The sequence below is a fragment of the Saccostrea echinata genome, unplaced genomic scaffold, assembly GCF_033153115.1.
Source record: "Saccostrea echinata isolate AGI-Se365-2 ecotype Australia unplaced genomic scaffold, CSIRO_AGI_Sech_v1 ptg000056l, whole genome shotgun sequence".
NCBI lineage: Eukaryota > Metazoa > Mollusca > Bivalvia > Ostreida > Ostreidae > Saccostrea > Saccostrea echinata.
In genome coordinates, this window is record NW_026889805.1 from 14,373,879 (window position 1) to 14,394,703 (window position 20,825).

General features: G+C 33.3%; 2 protein-coding genes across 2 annotated transcripts; both read right to left on the minus strand.

Annotated features, from left to right (window-relative positions):
* Nucleotides 1-651: 651 nt before the first annotated feature.
* LOC133172994 (uncharacterized) lies at nucleotides 652-9,180 on the minus strand. Its single transcript, XM_061307862.1, has 7 exons — nucleotides 8,650-9,180; nucleotides 6,884-6,956; nucleotides 6,703-6,788; nucleotides 5,377-5,484; nucleotides 4,805-4,864; nucleotides 1,529-1,609; nucleotides 652-1,375 (listed from the first exon to the last, which is right to left on the minus strand). Exons 1-7 carry the CDS (start codon nucleotides 8,722-8,724, stop codon nucleotides 1,085-1,087), a joined length of 774 nt encoding a protein of 257 aa, XP_061163846.1. The 5' UTR covers nucleotides 8,725-9,180; the 3' UTR covers nucleotides 652-1,084.
* Nucleotides 9,181-9,628: 448 nt separating this feature from the next.
* On the minus strand, nucleotides 9,629-19,025 carry LOC133173987 (uncharacterized). The gene is made up of 7 exons (XM_061309049.1): nucleotides 18,077-19,025; nucleotides 17,680-17,907; nucleotides 13,599-13,724; nucleotides 13,216-13,313; nucleotides 12,595-13,022; nucleotides 11,424-11,658; nucleotides 9,629-10,248 (listed from the first exon to the last, which is right to left on the minus strand). Exons 1-7 carry the CDS (start codon nucleotides 18,956-18,958, stop codon nucleotides 9,876-9,878), a joined length of 2,370 nt encoding a protein of 789 aa, XP_061165033.1. The 5' UTR covers nucleotides 18,959-19,025; the 3' UTR covers nucleotides 9,629-9,875.
* Between the last annotated feature and the right edge of the window lie 1,800 nt (nucleotides 19,026-20,825).

The window sequence follows — 20,825 nt, forward strand, 5'->3', positions numbered from 1 at the left end:
TATATTAGTTATTTTTATATGCTTTGTATATTTAAATTTTTCTTATTTTCACATATGGTAAAGTAGTCATATAAAGATACAAACTGACAAAAAAACAAAAAGTTTTGACCGCTTTAAAAACTAACAAAATTGTAGTTTGTTTGGAAATTCATATTTATTGATATATTTTAAAACTTCAGTCCATTATTATTAATTTTACTTACATTTGAAACTTTCTTAAAGTCTTTGATTGTTTAACATCTTTTAACTAAGTACATTGTTCTATAGTAATTTTGAGAAGCAGAAAAGGAGATATTTTCATATGCCGCCGTTCCGCCAAAAATATAGTCCCTGCTAGATTTCAAACTCAGTTTACCATTTCTATTTAAAGTTGTACAATTATGATGAGGAAAGAAAAATACGATCTTTTGAATCCCTTACATCTAAATATATAAGACATATAAGAAAATATACTTTGAATATTTCATCTAGTCAGAAAGCAGACAAGAATCCCTCAACAACAACTAATCTTCAAAAATATTTGTAGATTAGGTGCTAATGAACTTTTTAATTTTGAGACACTTAATTCTTTTTACAGTTATTTTTCCTGGATTCTGATAAAATGTTTATCTACATGCTGTGAGAATATAGAAAAAACACCAGTAACTCGTGTATTATTTATTTTCTTTGGCACATTGAAATGTTTTACAACATATATCTTAAATACATCCCTGAGGTAGAAAGTAAATCAGTGACCATGACACCAGAGGAAGTTCCGTAATAGCTTAGTGAAAAGAACTCACATCTCCATTAAAGCATAAAAGGTGATCAAAAGCACCAATCTGGTTACATTAAAATTACGGATAAAATCTAAGTCCTGGTTCACTATCATTGTAAAAACGCATCTCGCTCTCCTCCACAGTAAAAAAAACTCCCAAAACTCGAAAGAGCAAAATTCGGAGGATATGTTTTGAACTTGTGAGCATGCACCAATACAATAACACGGAGATGGCTTCCTAGCTCCACTGTGATGAGATTGGATGTCTCGAGAGACAGATGACAATGAACACCTTACGGCAGGAATCGTCAAATGTTACTGATAACATTAAATCCAAACCACATCAACCGTAACGGAATATCGATCTGGGAGATTCCGTGAATATCGTTGACTATAATTAGGTCTATGTAAATGTTGATCTACTGTTTGTATATTATGACACAGTCCTGTCTGTCTTCTCTCTTCAAGTTTTGGTTGCGGATATAATTGTTCGTATAACGGGGGATTTAATTCCTTACACGGATCCGACTCTGAGTATGGTGGGAGATGCACCCCAAAGGGAAGTTCAAAAGTGTCAAGGTCAAATTCCCGCGCTCTTCCAAAGGCTCGACGATTTCTCTGCGTGAAAATAAAATGAGGTTTATTTACTAAAAGATTATATAATTATTCTAATTTTCTTTTAAAGTAACTAAAGATAAATAAAGATAAATAAAGAAGACTGTGAATCCATATATCTTTCTTAAATAAAAAAAACAAAACAAAAGGACTTACAGGTTTGTATAGATATTCATAGGTTCCTCTTCCTTCCGATAGTTCCTGATACTGGGAAACCACACAAGCGAAGCAGTAGCACTGTCAATAGACAATGGTTAATATCAGTTATATACAACACTGTCATTAAACAAGGGATATCAGATATATAAAAACAATAACACAGTAAAAGAACTACGGATATCAGTCACTCAAAGCAGTGACAATCAATACACAAAAGAAATCAATAATACAATAATAGGGCAGTCAACACTGAGGAATGTCAGCAAAATGATGCAAGAACATGGTCAATAGACAAAGAACATCCACTTTACAAAGCAAAAAAAAAAAAAACAATCAATAGACAAAGGACATCAACTATACAAAGCATTTAAATACTAGTAGTCAACAGACAAAGTCCATCCACTATACAAAGCAGAAAAACAGTCAATAGACAAAGGACATCCACTATACAAAGCATTAAAACAGTCAGTAGACAAAGGACATCCACTACACAAAGCAGAAAAACAGTCAACAGACAAAGGACATCCACCAAACAAAGCAGAAAAACAGTCAACAGACAAAGGACATCCACTATACAAAGCAGAAAAACAGTCAACAGACAAAGGACATCCACCAAACAAAGCAGTAAAACAGTCAATAGACAAAGGACATCCACTATACAAAGCAGAAAAACAGTCAACAGACAAAGGACATCCACCAAACAAAGCAGTAAAACAGTCAATAGGCAAAGGACATCCACTATACAAAGCAGAAAAACAGTCAACAGACAAAGGACATCCACCAAACAAAGCAGTAAAACAGTCAACAGACAAAGGACATCAACTATACAAAGCAGTAAAACAGTCAATAGACAAAGGACATCCACCAAACAAAGCAGTAAAACAGTCAATAGACAAAGGACATCCACTATACAAAGCAGTTAAACAGTCAGTAGACAAAGGACATCCACTATACAAAACAGTAAAACAGTCAACAGATGAAGGACATCCACCAAACAGAGCAGAAAAACAGTCAACAGACAAAGGACATCCACTATACAAAACAGAAAAACAGTCATGCAACAGACAAAGGACATCCACTATACAAAGCATTAAAACAGTCAGTAGACAAAGGACATCAACTCTACAAAGCAGTTACTGGGAATTGTAAGCAATAACAGTCAATAGAAAAGGGATATCAGTCATTCAAAGCAATAACGGTCAATACATGAAAGATATCAGTAATACAAAATAATAATATATTCAATCATACTAAGCAGTAAAACAGTCAACTGATAAAGGATATCAGCCATACAAAAAACAATGATAAATTCATCAAACAAAGGATATCAGTGAAATAAAGCTAAAATAGATTAAAAACAAAGAATAACAGTTATACAAAGCAGAAAGAAATTAAAAGCAAAGGATATCAGCTATACAAAGCAGAAATAAATTAAAAACATAGGACATCTGTTATACAAAGCAGAAAGAGATTAAAAGCAGAGGATATCAGCTATACAAAGAAGAAAGAAATTAAAAGCAAAGGATATCAGCTATACAAAGCAGAAATAAATTAAAAGCAAAGGACGTCAGTTATACAAAGCAGAAAGAGATTAAAAACAAAGGATATCAGCTATACAAAGAAGAAATAAATTAAAAACAAAGGACGTCTGTTATACAAAGCAGCTATACAAAGCAGAAAGAAATTAAAAACAAAGGATATCAGTTATTCAAAGCAGAAAGAGATTAAAAACAAAGAATATCAGCTATACAAAGCAGAAAGAGATTAAAAACAAAGGATATCAGCTAAACAAAGAAGAAAGAGATTTAAAAAAAAACAAATTTCAACAATACAAAACAGAAACACAGTCAACCAAACAAGGCAATCACTAAGTCAACAGAGGATATCACTTATAAAAAGCAATAACAAAACCAACAGACAAAGGGTGAGATATGGAGATAACAAACACTAATCAAGCTCAAAGGTCCATTGAAACAATACAAATCGAGAGCAGAGCAAACACAGACTACTAAAAACTATCAATAATATATATAGCAATAACAATGTCAACAAAGGAAAAAAGCCATACAAAGCAAAGAAAAAGTGAACGGACAAAGGATATCAAGCTAAACAAAGCAGTAACACATTAACAAGCAAAAAAATACTCGCAATACAATTCAGATACACACTTAACATCCAAACAAAGCAATGACACAGGGTATCAGCTATACATAGCAATAACACAGTAAAGAGACAGAGAATATCAGCCATCCAGAGCAATGACAAAGTCAACAAACAAAGGATATCAGCTACGCATAGCAATAACACAGTCAACAGACAAAGAATATCAGCTACACATAGCAATAACACAGTCAACAGACAAAGAATATCAGCTATACAAAGCAATAACACAGTCAACTAACAAAGGATATCAGCTATATAAAGCAATGACACAGTCAACAAACAAAGAATATCAGCAACACATAGCAATAACACAGTCAACAAACAAAGGATATCGGTTATACTTTAGGAATGACTCTAATTCTTGGCCAAATTATTCGAGTATAACCTGGTTTGGGTCAGTTTACGCTTTATAATCCGCGAAGTGGATTATAAAACAGCGTAAATTGACCCAAATCAGGTTATACTCGAATAATTTGGCCAAGAATAAGAATCATTCCTTATAATTTAATTTTAAAATCATTAAATAACTATGGGTGTAAAATTTCGTTGCTTTTTATTAGTTCAAATTTGCCGCTCATTAATACAACCATAGTAACGGAAGTAACGGAAGTGATGGGAAGCGAGGGGAGATAAAAACTGATACATAGGCCTAGCAGCCTTGTTGTTTGTTTACATGGGGTAAGATCGAATTATTGTTTGAAGTTAAAGGTACATTTATTAAATTTGGAATTTTCCCTGAATCCTGAGGACTGGAAATGAGAAGATTGTATGGATACAGATGATTCAGCTGGTTGTCGGGGGGGGGGGGGGGTGTCCCCATACCAAACCAGGTTATACAGAAATAATTTGTGTTCCTTTTTGGATATTAACCAATCAGAGGCTAGAATACAAACAAAATTAAATTAGAAAGCAATGACACAGTAAAGAGACAAAGAATGTCAGCCATACAAAGCAATGACAAAGTCAGCAGAAAAAGTATCTTAGCTATTGATGCAAGAATGCAGTCAACAAATGAAGGATTTCAGCCATACAAAGCAGTTACACTAAAAAGAAATGTGATGCATTTGGATATCAGTCAGATGAGAGAAAAATTGTTTAATCAATACTTACATTCGCAATGAGTTTGAAACAGTAGAAAAACATCCAGACTATCTCCCATGCATTAAGTGTCTAAAAAAAACATAATTAAGTAGTCATTAAAACACCAGCATATCATGCAATCAAGCAATATATCTTAAAAATCATTAAGGTGGAAAATCTTTTCAATATGGTCAGTGTTTGAAATAACCCTGCGCCCGACCGCCCGAGACGCACACATTTTGCAGCGGGCGAACAAATTTGCATGTACTGACGCCCGGATGGACGTGTTAAAATTTTCGATAATTAAAATTCATATTTTCATATCAAGTAATAGTATCGGTAGCAAAGTGTAACAAGCCAATGAGAAGAATTCATCAGTCTATAGATTCTGGTTTGAAGTTATGGTGACCTGGTTCCAGTCACATTATCGTTAAAAAACAAATTTATAAAAGACAATTTTTTTCTCGGGCAAGTAGATCTTTGGCAGGGCTGACAACTTTTACTAGCAGTCAGCCCTGCATGTCTGACTAATTTTACAGTGAGTTTCAAACACTGATATGGTTAATCCATTTCTGAGACAATATGTTGGTCAGTAGGCTTACCTTCTCTCTCTCCATGTGAACTGTGGTCAGAAGAGCTATAGAGCCTGTCTCATACAACACATTGAGAATAAGGACATACACCCACGGTAACAGGAGATAACGCTTGTCCTGTAGCAAAAACAAAAATTAAGCTGGAATCACAACAAAAGTCACAACAAAATTGTCATAACTACAGAATAAATTGTCATGTTTTTAATTTAAAACATGCTCCAATATCTTAAATTGTCCATTGAGTTGTGTGTTCGTTTACACTGTCTTTCAAGATCGAGTTTGTTCCAAGTTAAGTTTGTAATTCTATTTTCCATAGAGGTGATTACACACTTTTTGAAAAATTATTGTTTTTCGCTAAATTACATATACATGTCTTTTAAGTTTCTTAAAACAATGCATACCAAACAAAAGTTTTTTTTTATCATAATGGCATGCTTTTACCAGACGTGTATGGCATCATACAATTTGATAAATCCATTTTATTAATACACATTAAAATTACGTGAATTCTGTGTAGGGAAAAAAATTAAACACTTTGAAACACATTTTAACTCTCAGTTATTGCTTATATCAAATTCTCTCACAAATTCAAATTTAAAAATTTCGGCTTCCAACACTAAAATTGACGCATAAATACATAACATACACGTGTATATCTTATGTCTCTTATCTCTTTTGGAGTAACGTGTCTCCATCTTAGATGAATTAAACACTATTTAGCGTCTGGTTACACTGTTGTTAGAGTTACATGTATCCACAAGATTTCGCTTAGCGTAGGAAATCGATATTCCAATGCCATCTCGAGCTCGGGGCTACGCGATGCTATCAGCTTGTCCTTATTACATGGAATTTTAAACTTCCATGTCTAAAAACTGTGTTTGTATTTCCTCAAGTTAGTGTATTAGGAAGATGAAATAATAAATTTGTAAATAACATACTTTGGATAATGTACATGTGTATTCTCTAACACCCCCCCCCCCCAAATAAATAGAAATCTTTATATTTATATCACTAATAGCAAAATCACAAGAAAAATTGTTCGAATTTGATTTCTATTGAAAAATATTCCCAGTTATAAAATCAGAATATATATATTATATGTGTTATCAAAATCTATACTCAGCAAAATCAGATCCAGAGGAATTCTCATGATGCCTTTCTTTTCTCAACCACTAAGAATTGCTAACTTAACAAAGTAAGAAAGAAATTTCATTTAACAGACTTTTAGTGTCATTTCCCAATAATATGACTGTATTGTCACGATTACCTTAACTTGTACTCCGAAAAAAAGGGGGGAACTGTACACGACAGGGTTTACTTATCTGGAATACTCACCAATTGCACCCCTGGAATTAGGATGAGGGACGCTGCAATCATTAATCCGTACAGAACAAACCCCGCGTAAACAATGCCTTTATACTCTGAAAAAACAATATTATTGAAAGTTTTATTGTAAAGCTGATGAAAAATACTTATTGCAGATATTAACGTTACAGAATATGTTTTATATACAAACCTTGGGAGTCTTCAATTAACTGGTAGCCAACATAACGGAAAAGGTAAAATACAAGACATACCAGTGAGTTAATCTAAAAATAAAAAAATGAAAGAATTTGAAATATTTACACCCAATTTACTAGTAGTTTTTATATGTCCATCAAGATTTCCTTCATTCCAAACAATAGAAAAGTTACATTTTACAGAACTGATTAAATTCTCTACGTGCCCTCTGCTAAACAATATTTTCTGTCTACCGAGAACCTGCGTGTGTTATTTTTTAAACATGCACAATTGAGTCTTACGCTGTTAAATGAAAAAAAATTAAATAATCAATATTTTCAATATTTGAAAAAAAAATTACAAAATAAGATTACATTCTTAAATAGTTCTTATTCTTTGTAAATTTCGGGAAAGTAAAAAAATTATTCGTTATGCAAATTATGTGAAATAGTTAACTTGGTGTACGACCCCATATCAGGTACAAGCAAACCTTGGTTGATAAATGACCTGTCCCGGTAGACTTAATGGTTAATTAATAAAGTCACTAAAAACGTGTAAATAGGGGCTATCTGTCGTCCTCTAGCTTCAGGGGGAAATTCACAAATATTATGTAACTCCTAATGACTAAAAAAATAAAACAAACACGGTAAAGGTGTCCTCAAGATTCCTAATCCGTGTCGCATCCAAATCATGCTAATGTGTCACTTGAGCACGGCTGTTTTGGCATTATCGTTTAATCTCGTTTAGCATTGAAATAAAATAATGAAATTGTTCCATATAGATGGAAATTCAATCAGTTCTCCTGTTATGCTTCGTAGCGCATCAGGCACTTTATACACAATTATACAAGTCGATATGGTAATGTCAAACAATTGAATTCTACTGAATCATTTCCATATTGTATTGATTGATTAACTGAATTCTTTATGTTCCTATGTCGTGAAATCGATATTGAGAGAGAGAGAGAGAGAGAGAGAGAGAGAGAGAGAGAGAGCAGTAAAAACTTACGATACATTTTTGGTATTTAAATTATAGCACATTTTATTCACTTTATAACACTGTGGCCTCCAATTAAATTTCTTGTTTCTAGAGATTTATTACACGTTTATAAAACCGTACAGTTACTTTTTCGCAATAAAATGATCAAAAGCCCAAAGAAAGGACGAGGGCCCACCATCTTGATAAAATGTCAATATTTGTGCGGATTTTAAAACTTCACATCATCTCAGAAACTGAAGCGAAGATAAACAGTCGTTAAAATTCCCATCAAGTGACTCACAGTAACAGAAAAGGGTTTAACAGTAAAAGAAAAATGGCTTTTGATTAAATACTAATTAAAAAAGCAAAACCTTGCGAACAATGAAGATGAGTTACTACTGTATTGCAGTATTCCAAACTGGGTCGTGTTTTTATACAGTTAACAAATATGTACATTTTTGGTAGAAAAATCGCTGTCAAACAAACGATACTGATTTACTTTCTTTGTACGGTTGCCAGTCATTTTGGCGAGAACACCCGTGGTGACATTCCAGACCGTGAGAAAACGTGTCTACTGTAAGACCGACAAATGACTGCTCAGTGAGACTAGTTAAAAAAAAAATCACGATTGAAAAAAAAACATGATAACGAGATACGACAGCTATTTTATATATTTAAAAAAAAATATCACTACATCACTTTAGTTGACACAGCACGAATTCCAAGGTACAGGTCGGCAAAAACTACAGACCAACCCATCGTCAGTATACATTCAAACACACACACAGAAACAAAAAGACGTACCAATGTGTAACATCCACATATAAGGGTTCCTACCCTCGTGTTAGAGAAACACAGAAAAGTCTTTACAATGGCCATGCCACCGTGTATGTGTAGAACTAGAAGTCTATGCCACCATTAAATGTGTCTCCTTCCTGTTCTATCGACCGTAAGTCATGAACGGGACACTGTGCGACAGTTCACCTGAGCGCGTCATCATCGACGACTCGATACACCTGTAGTCGGCTACAAGAGAACGAATCTTCTAACAACACAAAGGATGAAGACACACTGCCTTAGACAAATATCCTCGTGTTTTAACGGAGACGTTGCTTTTAGTTTTTCCTCTTTCTCCACTTCACAAAAACCATAATCGCATTATCGACAGTGGAATGTGGGTTCTATTCAATTTAAACTCTACAACGGAAATTGAACAATGGGGACTCATACCTAACTTATGGCGCGTGTTTTCATTTCACATTTACGTGTAATCTGGGATGTATGTTTAATTACACACAAAGTTGTGTTTTTGTAAACACCGAGTGGTGTTTAGTTAGGATTACGACCCTCCCCTGTTTGCCGGGTCTTGTTCGTTTGTCCGTTAATGTTCTTGGTTTTGTTGCCCGTACAAACTTGACATAATCATTTTACGGTCAGTGCCACCAGCTGTTCTACAATAATAGAAATGTTCTCAAGCTGAATGAGTCATTTATATACTGCTTTACTTTCCCCTCTGTCAATTAAAAAAATATTGTTTATGACTTACCTCGTGGTTGGCAATGAATTAGTCTGAAATGGTCACCAAAAAAGTGGAAATTGCTGTGGTTCCATATATTCATCGCAAGATAAAGATTATTGCAATTTAGAAAATGTAACATTTACCAACATATGAACGTTTTAAGTATGACGTTTGCAAAGGAATGAGGTTTTTTTTCTTTTCAAATCAGAGTGGCTTATTTCCTTTCTTTTTATTAATAAATAAAAATGAAGACCTATAATAAAACATTTCTCAATGTAAGTGACACTGTGAACATGAAAGAGTACAAAGATTTTGTAAGTACTTTTAAAGCTGTAAAAGAAAAAAAACACGTTCTCTAACAAAGGATAGTCTTGAATTATCCAGACTTTATTCCAGATAATTAAGTAAGTTAAAATTGCACAATACGGAAGCTTTCAAAGTTGCAAGAAAAGAATGACGTATATTTTCTTTAAAATGAATAGCTGAGTTCTCCAAAAATAAATACAATTTGCTAGTTAAATAATTTTGATATAGCTCCGTCCGTATGCTGTTGTGCTTGATACAGATCGTCTTCCTGTACTGTTTTTCTGTCTTCATCTTTTGCACATTTTGTGGCCTCTTTTCTTTTCCGAAAGTTTTCCCTAACGTTGTTCACAAGAATGGCGCCACCGTCATCGGTTTCCGGAAGTTCCGTATTGAAAACTTTGCTTCCCTTTTTGAGTGCCTCCTGTGGCGATTTCATTAACTCCATTTCCTTCCTGATAGCTCCGATTGCTTTTTGAAGTCCTTCGTCGTCTTCTTCTCTAAGATGCGAAAAAATAACGACGTCATCCGCCAGACAATCGTAAAGATGACGAACTAGCAGCAAGACTTGTTTTTCTGATCTAAAAATATTAAAAATGATCTACAAATATTAAAAATAAATATTTGCATCAGGTTTATCCTTTCATTAAACAACCCCGTAACTTTACCGATATATAATTTATACTACAGAAAGCATACATTTGTAGCTACCTCATAATGCTTGTGCCCCCTCAATGAAAAAGCCTGATGACCTTTTTTTTTCAAGAAATGTTTGCTTGGTAATGTCCCAAACTGAAAATGTTTGCCCCCCCCCCCCAAAACTGGAATTGCTTCCTACAGCCCTCTTTCAAGACAGGTAAATGTGTTTTCACACTGAAATGCCGTTTGAAGTTTATTTCTAAGGTAAATAACCAGCTCTACAGTTCATCACTTCAGCACATTAGGCAAACTCTTTTTAGTTAACCAAGAAACTGATAAGAGAATTCAACTTAAAATTTATGATGGTCAGATCAAATACATGTTCACACAAGTAATAGGCACTTCATTTGAATAACACACCTCATCCAGTTCATAGTAAGTCAGTAAGATAACCTTCATTGTGGTTCATGTATGTTTTTTAATATTACACAACTGTTTGATGTCAAGAGAATTATATGAACTTTATAAAGCTGACATTTCATTGTTGTGTGTTATTTTCCTTATGAGGTTTCTGCCACTTATGCTCTTCTCCAAATATGGAACAAACACATTTCAACGCATGTCAGCCAGAGCATGTTTATAGAAAAAAAATTTATCTATTGTCAGATATATATATCCTGGTATATTCCCAACCTTGATCATGTTGGTATTGAATTTTATTCATTTTATTAGAATTTCCACAATTCTAGCATTTACATTTAAATTCTTTTTGCAAATCACTGAAGGTACACTTAAATATAACATATTAATATTTCCTTTTAATTTAATTATGCTGAGCCTAAATGGAATTTTAATCTGATAACACCAACCAAGTTTTACTTTAAAATATCAGTTCAAAGCACTTAGTTTTACACACAGTGATTTTAAATATCCTAACCACATTAAAAAAAAAAAGGAAACAACTCTGAAGATTTTCTGCATGACATCACTCTTACAGATTGAAATTTACCTGATGATATGGAATCTGTTTTTCTTAAGATGTACCAATAATTTAATTCTAGAAAAAGACACCTTACATTAAAAAAAATTCAGATTGTTCTAAGACAAAAGGGCTTACTTTGAGTAGACTGTGACATGAGCATTGTCATGAGTCAATGGAGGATGAATTATCAGCTTCATTCCAGAGAATGCATTTAATGTAGACTTGTAGCAGTTCTGATGAGCATTGAAGTGGAACTGGCAGATCTTCTCCATCCAGTCAGCCAAGCGTGAAGCATTGGACCACACTGTCCTCAATTCCAGATGACATTCGATGTGTGTTAATAAGGATACGGTTCTCTCTAACCAATTATCTAACAAAACAAATTATCCTGATTCAAACCAATTCTCTAACAAAACAAATTATCTTGATTATTTGTGAAAAATCATCTACAGTGAAACGTGTCTAATACAGATGTTATGTATTCTGAAATCGAGCCTAACTTGATGTAAACTTGAAGTCCCTATCAGTAAATTCATTTGTTAAAAATGTCTAGTCCAGTATTTTGTCTAATCTGGCCAATTTCTTTGGAACCACTGGTATCCAGATTAAACAAGTTTTACTGTAGAGAATAAAGAATAATACATGTTTCTACTCCAACATTGTCCAAATGGTGTATTTCTGAGAGTAAACATATACCACACTGGTACTTTTTTCATTTGCCAATAGAAAGCAGATTCAGTTAGGCCAAAAAAAAAATTACCCGGTATTCAATACTTTTTTAGGCGCGGTCGCATCAGGTAAAAAAACTGTCACATTAATCAATTGTATTGACATATGGAAAAGGGATATAACCCAATTTCCTATTTTTCCAAGTTAAAAATGAAAATTGAATTATTCCCCTTTTCATAAATGCTAATACATGTAATTAGATACACAATATATTTCTTGTTAATACATTATTTATGAATTAACTTTTTAACAAATTTTTGAAATAACATTATTTAAAGTTGAATACATGTTATAATTTATGTATTAAAGAGAACAAAAATGTAATAATCAGTTGATATCATCATTTTGTTGACATGAAAAAAGGTACACCTGCTTCCAAAAGAAAAATAAAAATGCCTGCCGCATTGAGTTTCGAAATTTTTGGCCTGAGAAACTATTAATTAATTTTTATTGGCCTCATAGTTCTTAGCTCCAGAGAAAGAAAATATTTAAAATTGTAGTGCATTAGTATTCCTTGAATTCATTTAAAAAAAAAAATTATTACAGTAATGGAAATTTTTACATTAATGAAACATACCACTGTTTTTACAATCTTTCTCTGATACCATTTCCAAAGAATATTCTTCTTTAATTAGTCTATATGCTTCAATGGCAATGACTCCACAAGAATGCTGCACTATGTACAAAGGTCTTAAATCACTTGAGTGTCCTTCAATCCCAGAGCCACAAGTCAAGGTTAGAATGACCTCACAAGAAAACTGTGAGTGGGAGACAAAACTAGGAAGATCTGTCTCACAAACCACAACTCCCCTCTCAAGGGGCTGTAGCTCTGAGGGTAATGGCATGGATCTGGTGACCTTACTCATGTTTTTCCTTGTGACCTTTGAACTTCTGTTTTCTGGGTATTCAGCCACCAGCCACTCACTTCTGGTGTGTAAAACTTTTCCTGACTGACAGCCATCTTGATGAATGGGTAGAAGTGACAGTGAAAGGTCACAGAGTGGGCTAAATTTAAGAAAATAAATTTTAAACTATGGTGAAGTATCTCTATAACTAATGTTAAATGACACATAAAGTCCCAGCTTCCTTTACCAGAGCAAATGATGATATCATTAGAATTCATGATTTTATGCTGTATCTGTTTCAACTAATAAATCTAAAAGTAATTTATGAGAAAGCTGACGAAAACAGTGCTTACCTATCGTAGCTATTAACAAGGTTTAATCCCACCAACCATTTGCTGTCATTTGCAACCTGCCAAACTTTTTCTGAAGAAATCTGTAGGATATTGTTTGACTAAATGAAGAGAAAGAGAAAACATTACCAAAACTAATTGGACCTACACAAATATACAAAAATAACTGGAAAACTGACCAGTCAGCAAGTGGCCCTATAATACACAAATGTTCAAAAGTAACTGAAAACTGACCAGTCAGTAAGAGCCCTACAGAGAGTCAGTGGGATTGGAAGGAAGTGAAAATTTCATATAAATGAAAAAAATTAAAAAGGAAACTTAAAAAATAAGAAGAATGTGAGACAATAATTATGTTTCAAGTCAAATTTTCAAATTCATACACACACCTGTATTGCCCCTTTTGCTTGAGAACATTGATTCAGATGGAGTAGTAATCTCCAATTGTCTGTGATGAACTTTGACCTCTCTTTGTTGACAGCGTGAGACTTGTTATGGAAAGCTATCAGCTCATTCTGAAAACAAACATACAGTAATAAAACAATAAAAATGCTTTCATATAGAACTGTATATTACTTAAGGAGATGGGCGAACATAGCGTGCAGAAAGCCTATAGCTTCAGATATATAAAAATCATGTTCAGTTTGTGAATTTAGTATTTAGAGTAAAGTTTTCATTATTGAAATTTATGAAATTATGATAAACAAACTTTTCTGAGGAAAATTTTCTCGACAAAATTTATTCTTTTATTAGAAAAATTAATGTGGTATTCGTGGGTTCAAACCCTGGCAATAAAAATCCTGAGTATTATTTTCTTTCGAGACTAGCACGCTAACCACTAGACTACAGAAGTCCTGATGAATAGTGGCATTTAAATCATGTTTGTGATATGACCCTTGACTTAATGGACTTCAACTATTTCTCGAAAAGATGGGGATGTTATGTCATAAAAGTATATTTTTAAGGTGTAGTGGGTCATTGCTCCATATTTTTGGTAACCAAAAAATGTACATTTTTATGCAAACTTTGAGGATTAACTTTCAAAAAGGTGGAGCAAAGACCCACTCATATCAAAAAATAGTATTATAGTATGAGAAAATGACTCTTTTTGCCCGCTTTAGTGTGTGTCTGATATTTCACAGGCAAATAATTTCAATCTTTGAGGGATTTTTGCAAATTATAGAGATTTTACATGAAGTATAATTTAATGTTAGACGAAATATCAAGGAAAATTTTGATATAATTGAAATTTAATTTTTCATCTTCATGTTTGTCACACTATAGGCTTATTGCTCGTCATGTTCACCCATTTCCTTTTCAATTGATAGTTTCACACTTCATAAAACAAATGGACACAGATCTGCCCTTGTAGTACATGTAGTAATTGAAAACGGTGGTCAGGGCCAAATAGGCCAATGAAACTAGGAAAATAAAGGACACTTTTGAAGTACATTAAGGATTAATTATTAAACTCAGATTACAAATATACCAAAGTACCTACTATAGACCTAAAGATATAGAAAATAACTTTACCGACTTCTCTGTCAAAATTAGAATTTAATGAGTCTCTACGTAGTGTGTGTCAACATTTTAAATTTTGTTTAAAGACTCAAATATTTAAATTAAATACACTCTAATTGCAAAAAGCAATCCTCAAAGAAAATAAAACAGTACTTGTACATGTTATATACCTCTATATATCTAAAGCTGGAAATAGGACCAAATATTAGCCTATCAGACAGAATCAATCCAAAGTTGAATATTTACCATATTTAAAAATTTGAGGAAAGCATTCTTTGAACTTGTAATCTGATGAATGCTGTGATATCAACATGGACATCATTTATACAATTTTGCATTCAGCTGCTCATGCAGTGTTACTCCCTGCACACTGCTTATTTATGATTGGATAATAAAAATACAGTTGAACTTCAGTATCTCAAACACCAATATCTCGAATACAATGGATATGTCAAAGTGATTTGGAAATATCATATACCTAGTAGTATATCAGCCCTCATAGAGGCGTATTGGACTAGTTGAGACAGCATCTGGGAACTAGAGCTGTCTCGCCCTCAGGGCTGAGATATCCCTGTCTCAGCTCGTTGTCAAGGGGCTGTCTCACCCTCAAATTTCAATCCATTATTTCTGTTTAATTTTGTGAATTAAGATTGATTGATTGATTGTATGTTGTTTTATGTCCTGTTCGAGAATTTTTCAATCATATAGAGACCTCACCATATACTGGTGAAAGGCTTCAAATTTAGACCTTTACTCGGCACTCAGGGCCATTGAGCAGTGAGGGTTCTTTATCGTGCCAACACCTACCATGACAATGGGCCTCGGTTTTTTAAGGTCTCATCCGAAAGACCTGCAATTTTCACTCAGAAGTGCCGAGTACTTGGTGAAGGAACAATTGCTACTTATTTTTTATCGACTTAGGTCAGTTGCGGACATGATTCAAACACACAACCTTCCAATCACGGTGCAAGCACTCTACCGACTGAGGTACCGTGACAGTAAGTTTTTCTTGGTTCCATCAAGTTCAAGATACCAAGGTTTGACTGTACATATAAACATGTCATGTATAATATTTATAAGCAAAGTTTACAAAGCTTTGTCTAAAGGTCACATAAAAATTACATTTAATTGAATTAAGAGAAAAATCCATATTTAAGTGTTCAAGAAAAATATTTTATTAAAATTAGAACTGAATCTTCATAAATTATTTATTTATTTATGCTAGAATATGAGAAAACTGTTTTTAAAAAGTGCGCCAAATGATGGTACTTGTGACGTATGGGGTAACTCTTGTTTACTGAGAACATCAACACATCATAATGTTTTGAAAAGATGTATTGCTTTGACAGTAAGACAATACCACATTTTCTCTTAATTTGTCATTTTTTAGTTAAATATATATCATAAGCAAGACAGTTACTATAAAACTCAGACGTGTAACGATTCGTTGAACATGTTGTAACCCGGTTTGATCAAAGTGAAAGAAGAGTTGTCAAAAGTTTGGAACCTTTATATCTTTGTAGTCTACTGTGCTTTGGAATGTAATATATATATTATGTAAACTTCAAAACACCAAGACTAATCTTTTTAATGACCAAATCAAGCAAATTCTTTCTTTACATGATTAATCACCTTTGTCAAGCAACACCTTTACCTACTTGAACATTGAAAATAAAGAAAGATAACTCTAATTTTATTTCTTGCAACAAAATTTAAAACTTTTTGATGGGAAAAAAAGTAGCTTAATATTTGTTCTTTTATTGCCTTTGGTTTTAGATATATGACATAAACAATGTCACACTGCTGTTTTGATCTCGGCCCTGGTATCAGCCCTCTGATGGTCTCAGCCTGCGCCCTCCAGGTTTGGGACCAACCGCTTGGGTTGATACCAGGGCCAAGATGCTGCTCAAAACAGCAGTGTGATATTCCAGGGTTCGACACTAACGTTAGTTTGTTAGTCTCAGACTAATACATTTTCATTCGGACTAATAAAATATGTGGCTAATTAGTACGAACGGACCAATAAAAATTTCTGAAAAACAATATGAATAAATTACCGATGTCCGATTCTCGACAACTTTTACTGGAAAACCCCGCGTGAATTTTTAGATTTCTAGCTTTTGGCGGGTAGTTACGCAATGCCGGGTCAATTCAGCACTTAATTTTTCGACTGATCGATATGAAGTATAAGGTTTTAGCGATCATGATTTAGTATGACACTTTTAAGAAAGATGATGGACGTTTTGGATGTAATGTAAAGACAAAGAAAAAAAAGGAGATCGGAATATAATCGTACTTGCTGATTGCGAGATTTCAATGAATCTGTGGAATAATATATTTCACGTAAATACTCTGTTTATTTCAAAAGACAATAAGTATTACATGTATTAATTGTCACGTTTAATAAATCTTTAAAAACATTGATGTTTCTTTTTTTTCTTTTTCTTTTTTTTTTTTTCGACGGACTAATAAAATCGCGCGCGGACTAGTAAAAGTAATGAAGCACTAGTCCGGTTGGACTAAAGCCTTAAAAAGTTAGTGTCGAACCCTGTATTCTATATGTTCCAATCACTAACTCTTTAAGTATTTACCCTTGATATCTCAGATCTTCCAATATCTCAAAGTTTTTCTTGGTTCCATCAAGTTCAAGATACCAAGGTTTGACTGTACATATAAACATGTCATGTATAATATTTATAAGCAAAGTTTACAAAGCTTTGTCTAAAGGTCACATAAAAATTACATTTAAAGTTCTTCTATTACACATGTTACAGTTCCAAAGTCTTCCCTTGTATTTCGAAATTGAATTTGAATTTTGCCCAAATGATTGAAGAATAAATCAAATCATACAACAATCATTCAGGATCCTTAGATCTGGAGAACATATACCTAAACACTACAGTTTCGATACACTCAAACAACCTCTTATTTGTACATGTTGTGTGTTACCTGAAGTCTTTTCTGTAGAGCAAGAACAGCCGGCCTGTGGCTTTCATCAAGGTCAACCTCTTTCTCAACAGTTCTTTGATCAAACAGCCATGCCCCTTTGTCTGTAAGAAGCCAACCTGAGTTTTCTGTCAGTGAAAATCCACTGAATCTGCAGAGAACCTGGGTCTGACCACAATCAACAAAATCATCCTGGTAAACTTCTATTACATCAGTCACTGTTTCTATAATCTGATCAAAAAGATAGCAACAAATATCTTAAAAGTATGCATATTAACAATAAATAATATGGAATCTATACATTTAAATACAATTGTAATGATTATGATTATCCAGTTTCTAACATTTCTTCACAATAATCAAATTAATGAAGTAGCTGACTAGAAGATAGAAGAGTTACCTTCCCTTCCTTTGTGTTGATAAATGTTATGACATTATCATTGTGGATAACCGCAAACTGAGTATTTAAAGAGTATGCACTCCACGAAAACAAAACTGTAGACTCTGTGTCTGATATTGATGTAGGCAAAGCCCAAAGAATCCTTCCATGTTGTAAATAAATAAAAAATCCATCAGTTGTTAATGTAATGATATCTGAAAAATAAGCTGTCCTTTCGTGATCAGTCACTCTGGATAACTTTAAAACATTAGCTGTAACTAAGTTTTTAAACTCCTCAGGAATTAACAAGCTGGAATCTACTGTTTCCCACTCCTCAGAAAAACTATCAAGAAAGACAGTGGAGAGCTCTGTTTGATCATTCCTTGAGATGTAGGAAATTATGACCACACTGCTTAAATCTTCACAATATCCAGACCACAGAACACTTTTCATAGAAGCATTCTTCAGAAAGACAGACTCCTTCTGGTTATTAAAACCTCTGTGGAAAATTATGTTTTCGTAGCTGTCTCGTAAAATGCCTGGACCATCAATGAAGTAAACACTGTTTTGTCTCGATGTGGATAAGGTATCGAATTTAGCAATTACACGACATGATCTAAATTTCCTTTCAAGTTGAAATACTAATCCAGTACTGCTTTTCGTAACAGTGTATAAGAGTATCACATTAAACCCCGTTAAAATGTCTAGTTTAACCTTAATGTCTACGATTTTTACAATGTCTTGCTTTATGTCAATAGATAAATCTTGGCATTTCATAAACCGTTTACGATTCTGACAGAATCCGTAAAGACTCACTTTAAGACAACAAAACCTGTGGTTTGATGTGGATCTCTCAATCGAGCATTGACACAGTTTCCCGTCTACTGTAAATAAATGATCCATTTGAGTAAACACTCATCAATTGAAGAATGAACATGATACTCTCACTACTCTGCAAAAATTACAATAACGAATGTCCTTTCGAAAAATCCGCCTCGTGTCAATATGAAAGTGAAAGAAGACATTAAATAAATTTGAAAACGTACACAGAGGACACAAATGATCCGGAATAATCGAAACGATACTCTGTCAAAAGCATTAGGGCACAAAAATAATGTTGATTAATATATATATATATATATATATATATATATATATATATATATATATATATATATATATATATATATATATATATATATATATATATATATATATATATATATCTATCTATCTATCTATATATATATATATATATATATATATATATATATATATATATATATATATATATATATATATATATATATATATATATATATATATATATATATATATACACACACAATGTATGTCCAGGGACATTGTATGTCCATAAGGGCTTGTATTCCGGTTTGTTAAATGTAAAATAAATTTTAAAAAATTTGAATCTACTTTCAAAATACACCTTACAGGCCCGTAGAACGCGGATGGGGAGAGGGGGGTTGCCCCCTCAAACTTTTTGATGTTGTAAGGTCGAGCACTGGCAAATTCCAGGATCTGGACAAAATTAGCTTTTTTTTTTTTTTTTTTTTTTTTTTTTGCTTGGTCAGTTTTAAGTTTTTTTTTGTCAGATTTTTTTTCGGGGAAGGGGACCCCCTTTTGAAACCGTTGCTACGGGCCTTCTTTGAAGTTGTTACAATAAAGCTTCTGACACATTCAGACAAGAAATGCCAGGTTTTAAAAAAAAAGTACCACAACTATATACATAAACTCTCCACTTTAGCACCTATTTCTGGACTCTAAAGCATTAATTTACGCATGCTGACGACTGACAGACACATCAACATTTAGAAAAATCATCACTGTAGGGAATAGAACCATGAAAACGAAAATTTTAAATACATTTAACAATCCGGAAGACAAGCCCCTATGTGTATGTCAACTGTTTCGAAGTTTCGAGAAAAGGTATCGAACCTCTCCTAGCAAGTTGTTATCATTAAAAATTTTGTGAAGAGACAATCGCCCCTAAATATGAGGGGTTAAATTAGTTGACACACTGCAAATGTATTTCAATATCCTCACTTAGCACTGGGTTGTCGATCTTAGTCTACATAAGGAAGCTCTAAACACTGCACACTAAAGAGAACTTTCTATTTGTAGGGTAGTATTATTGGGTTAGAGTGATCTGTCCTTATAAGAAAAACAGAGTAAATGGGAGTCTACAGTTAATGACACAAATCGTTATGAATTAAAGTATTCTTAATGTTATGTTAGGCCAAGATTAAGTAATCGAATACATGATTTCCATTAATTACAAATTATAAATGTATATTTGCTCTTGTATGACAAGTATTATAGTAATTTTATAATAATTGGGGGAGGAATAAAAAAAATGAAAGAAACTTGAAAATATGAATTTATTTGAAGAGATACACATGTATCATAAAATAAGTATATTTACATTGTGTATACATATAAAAAGAACAGTCAGAAAGTCGCAAATCAATCTATAACAATCTATAACCATGGCCGTAGGAACCGGGGGGGGGGGGGGGGCACGGGGGGCCGTGCCCCCCCCCCCCCAATAATTTTGCAGATATATAGTTTACTATAGAAAATAAATTTGCCGATATATAGTTTACTATAGAAAACATAGGTATTATATGATTGTGCCCCCTCAATAAAAACGTCTGATGACCTTTTTTTTTTTTTTTTTTGGCTTGTCAAGGAAATTTTGGTAGTTGATAGTGCCCCCTCAACTGAAAATGTATAGCTATGCCCCACCAAA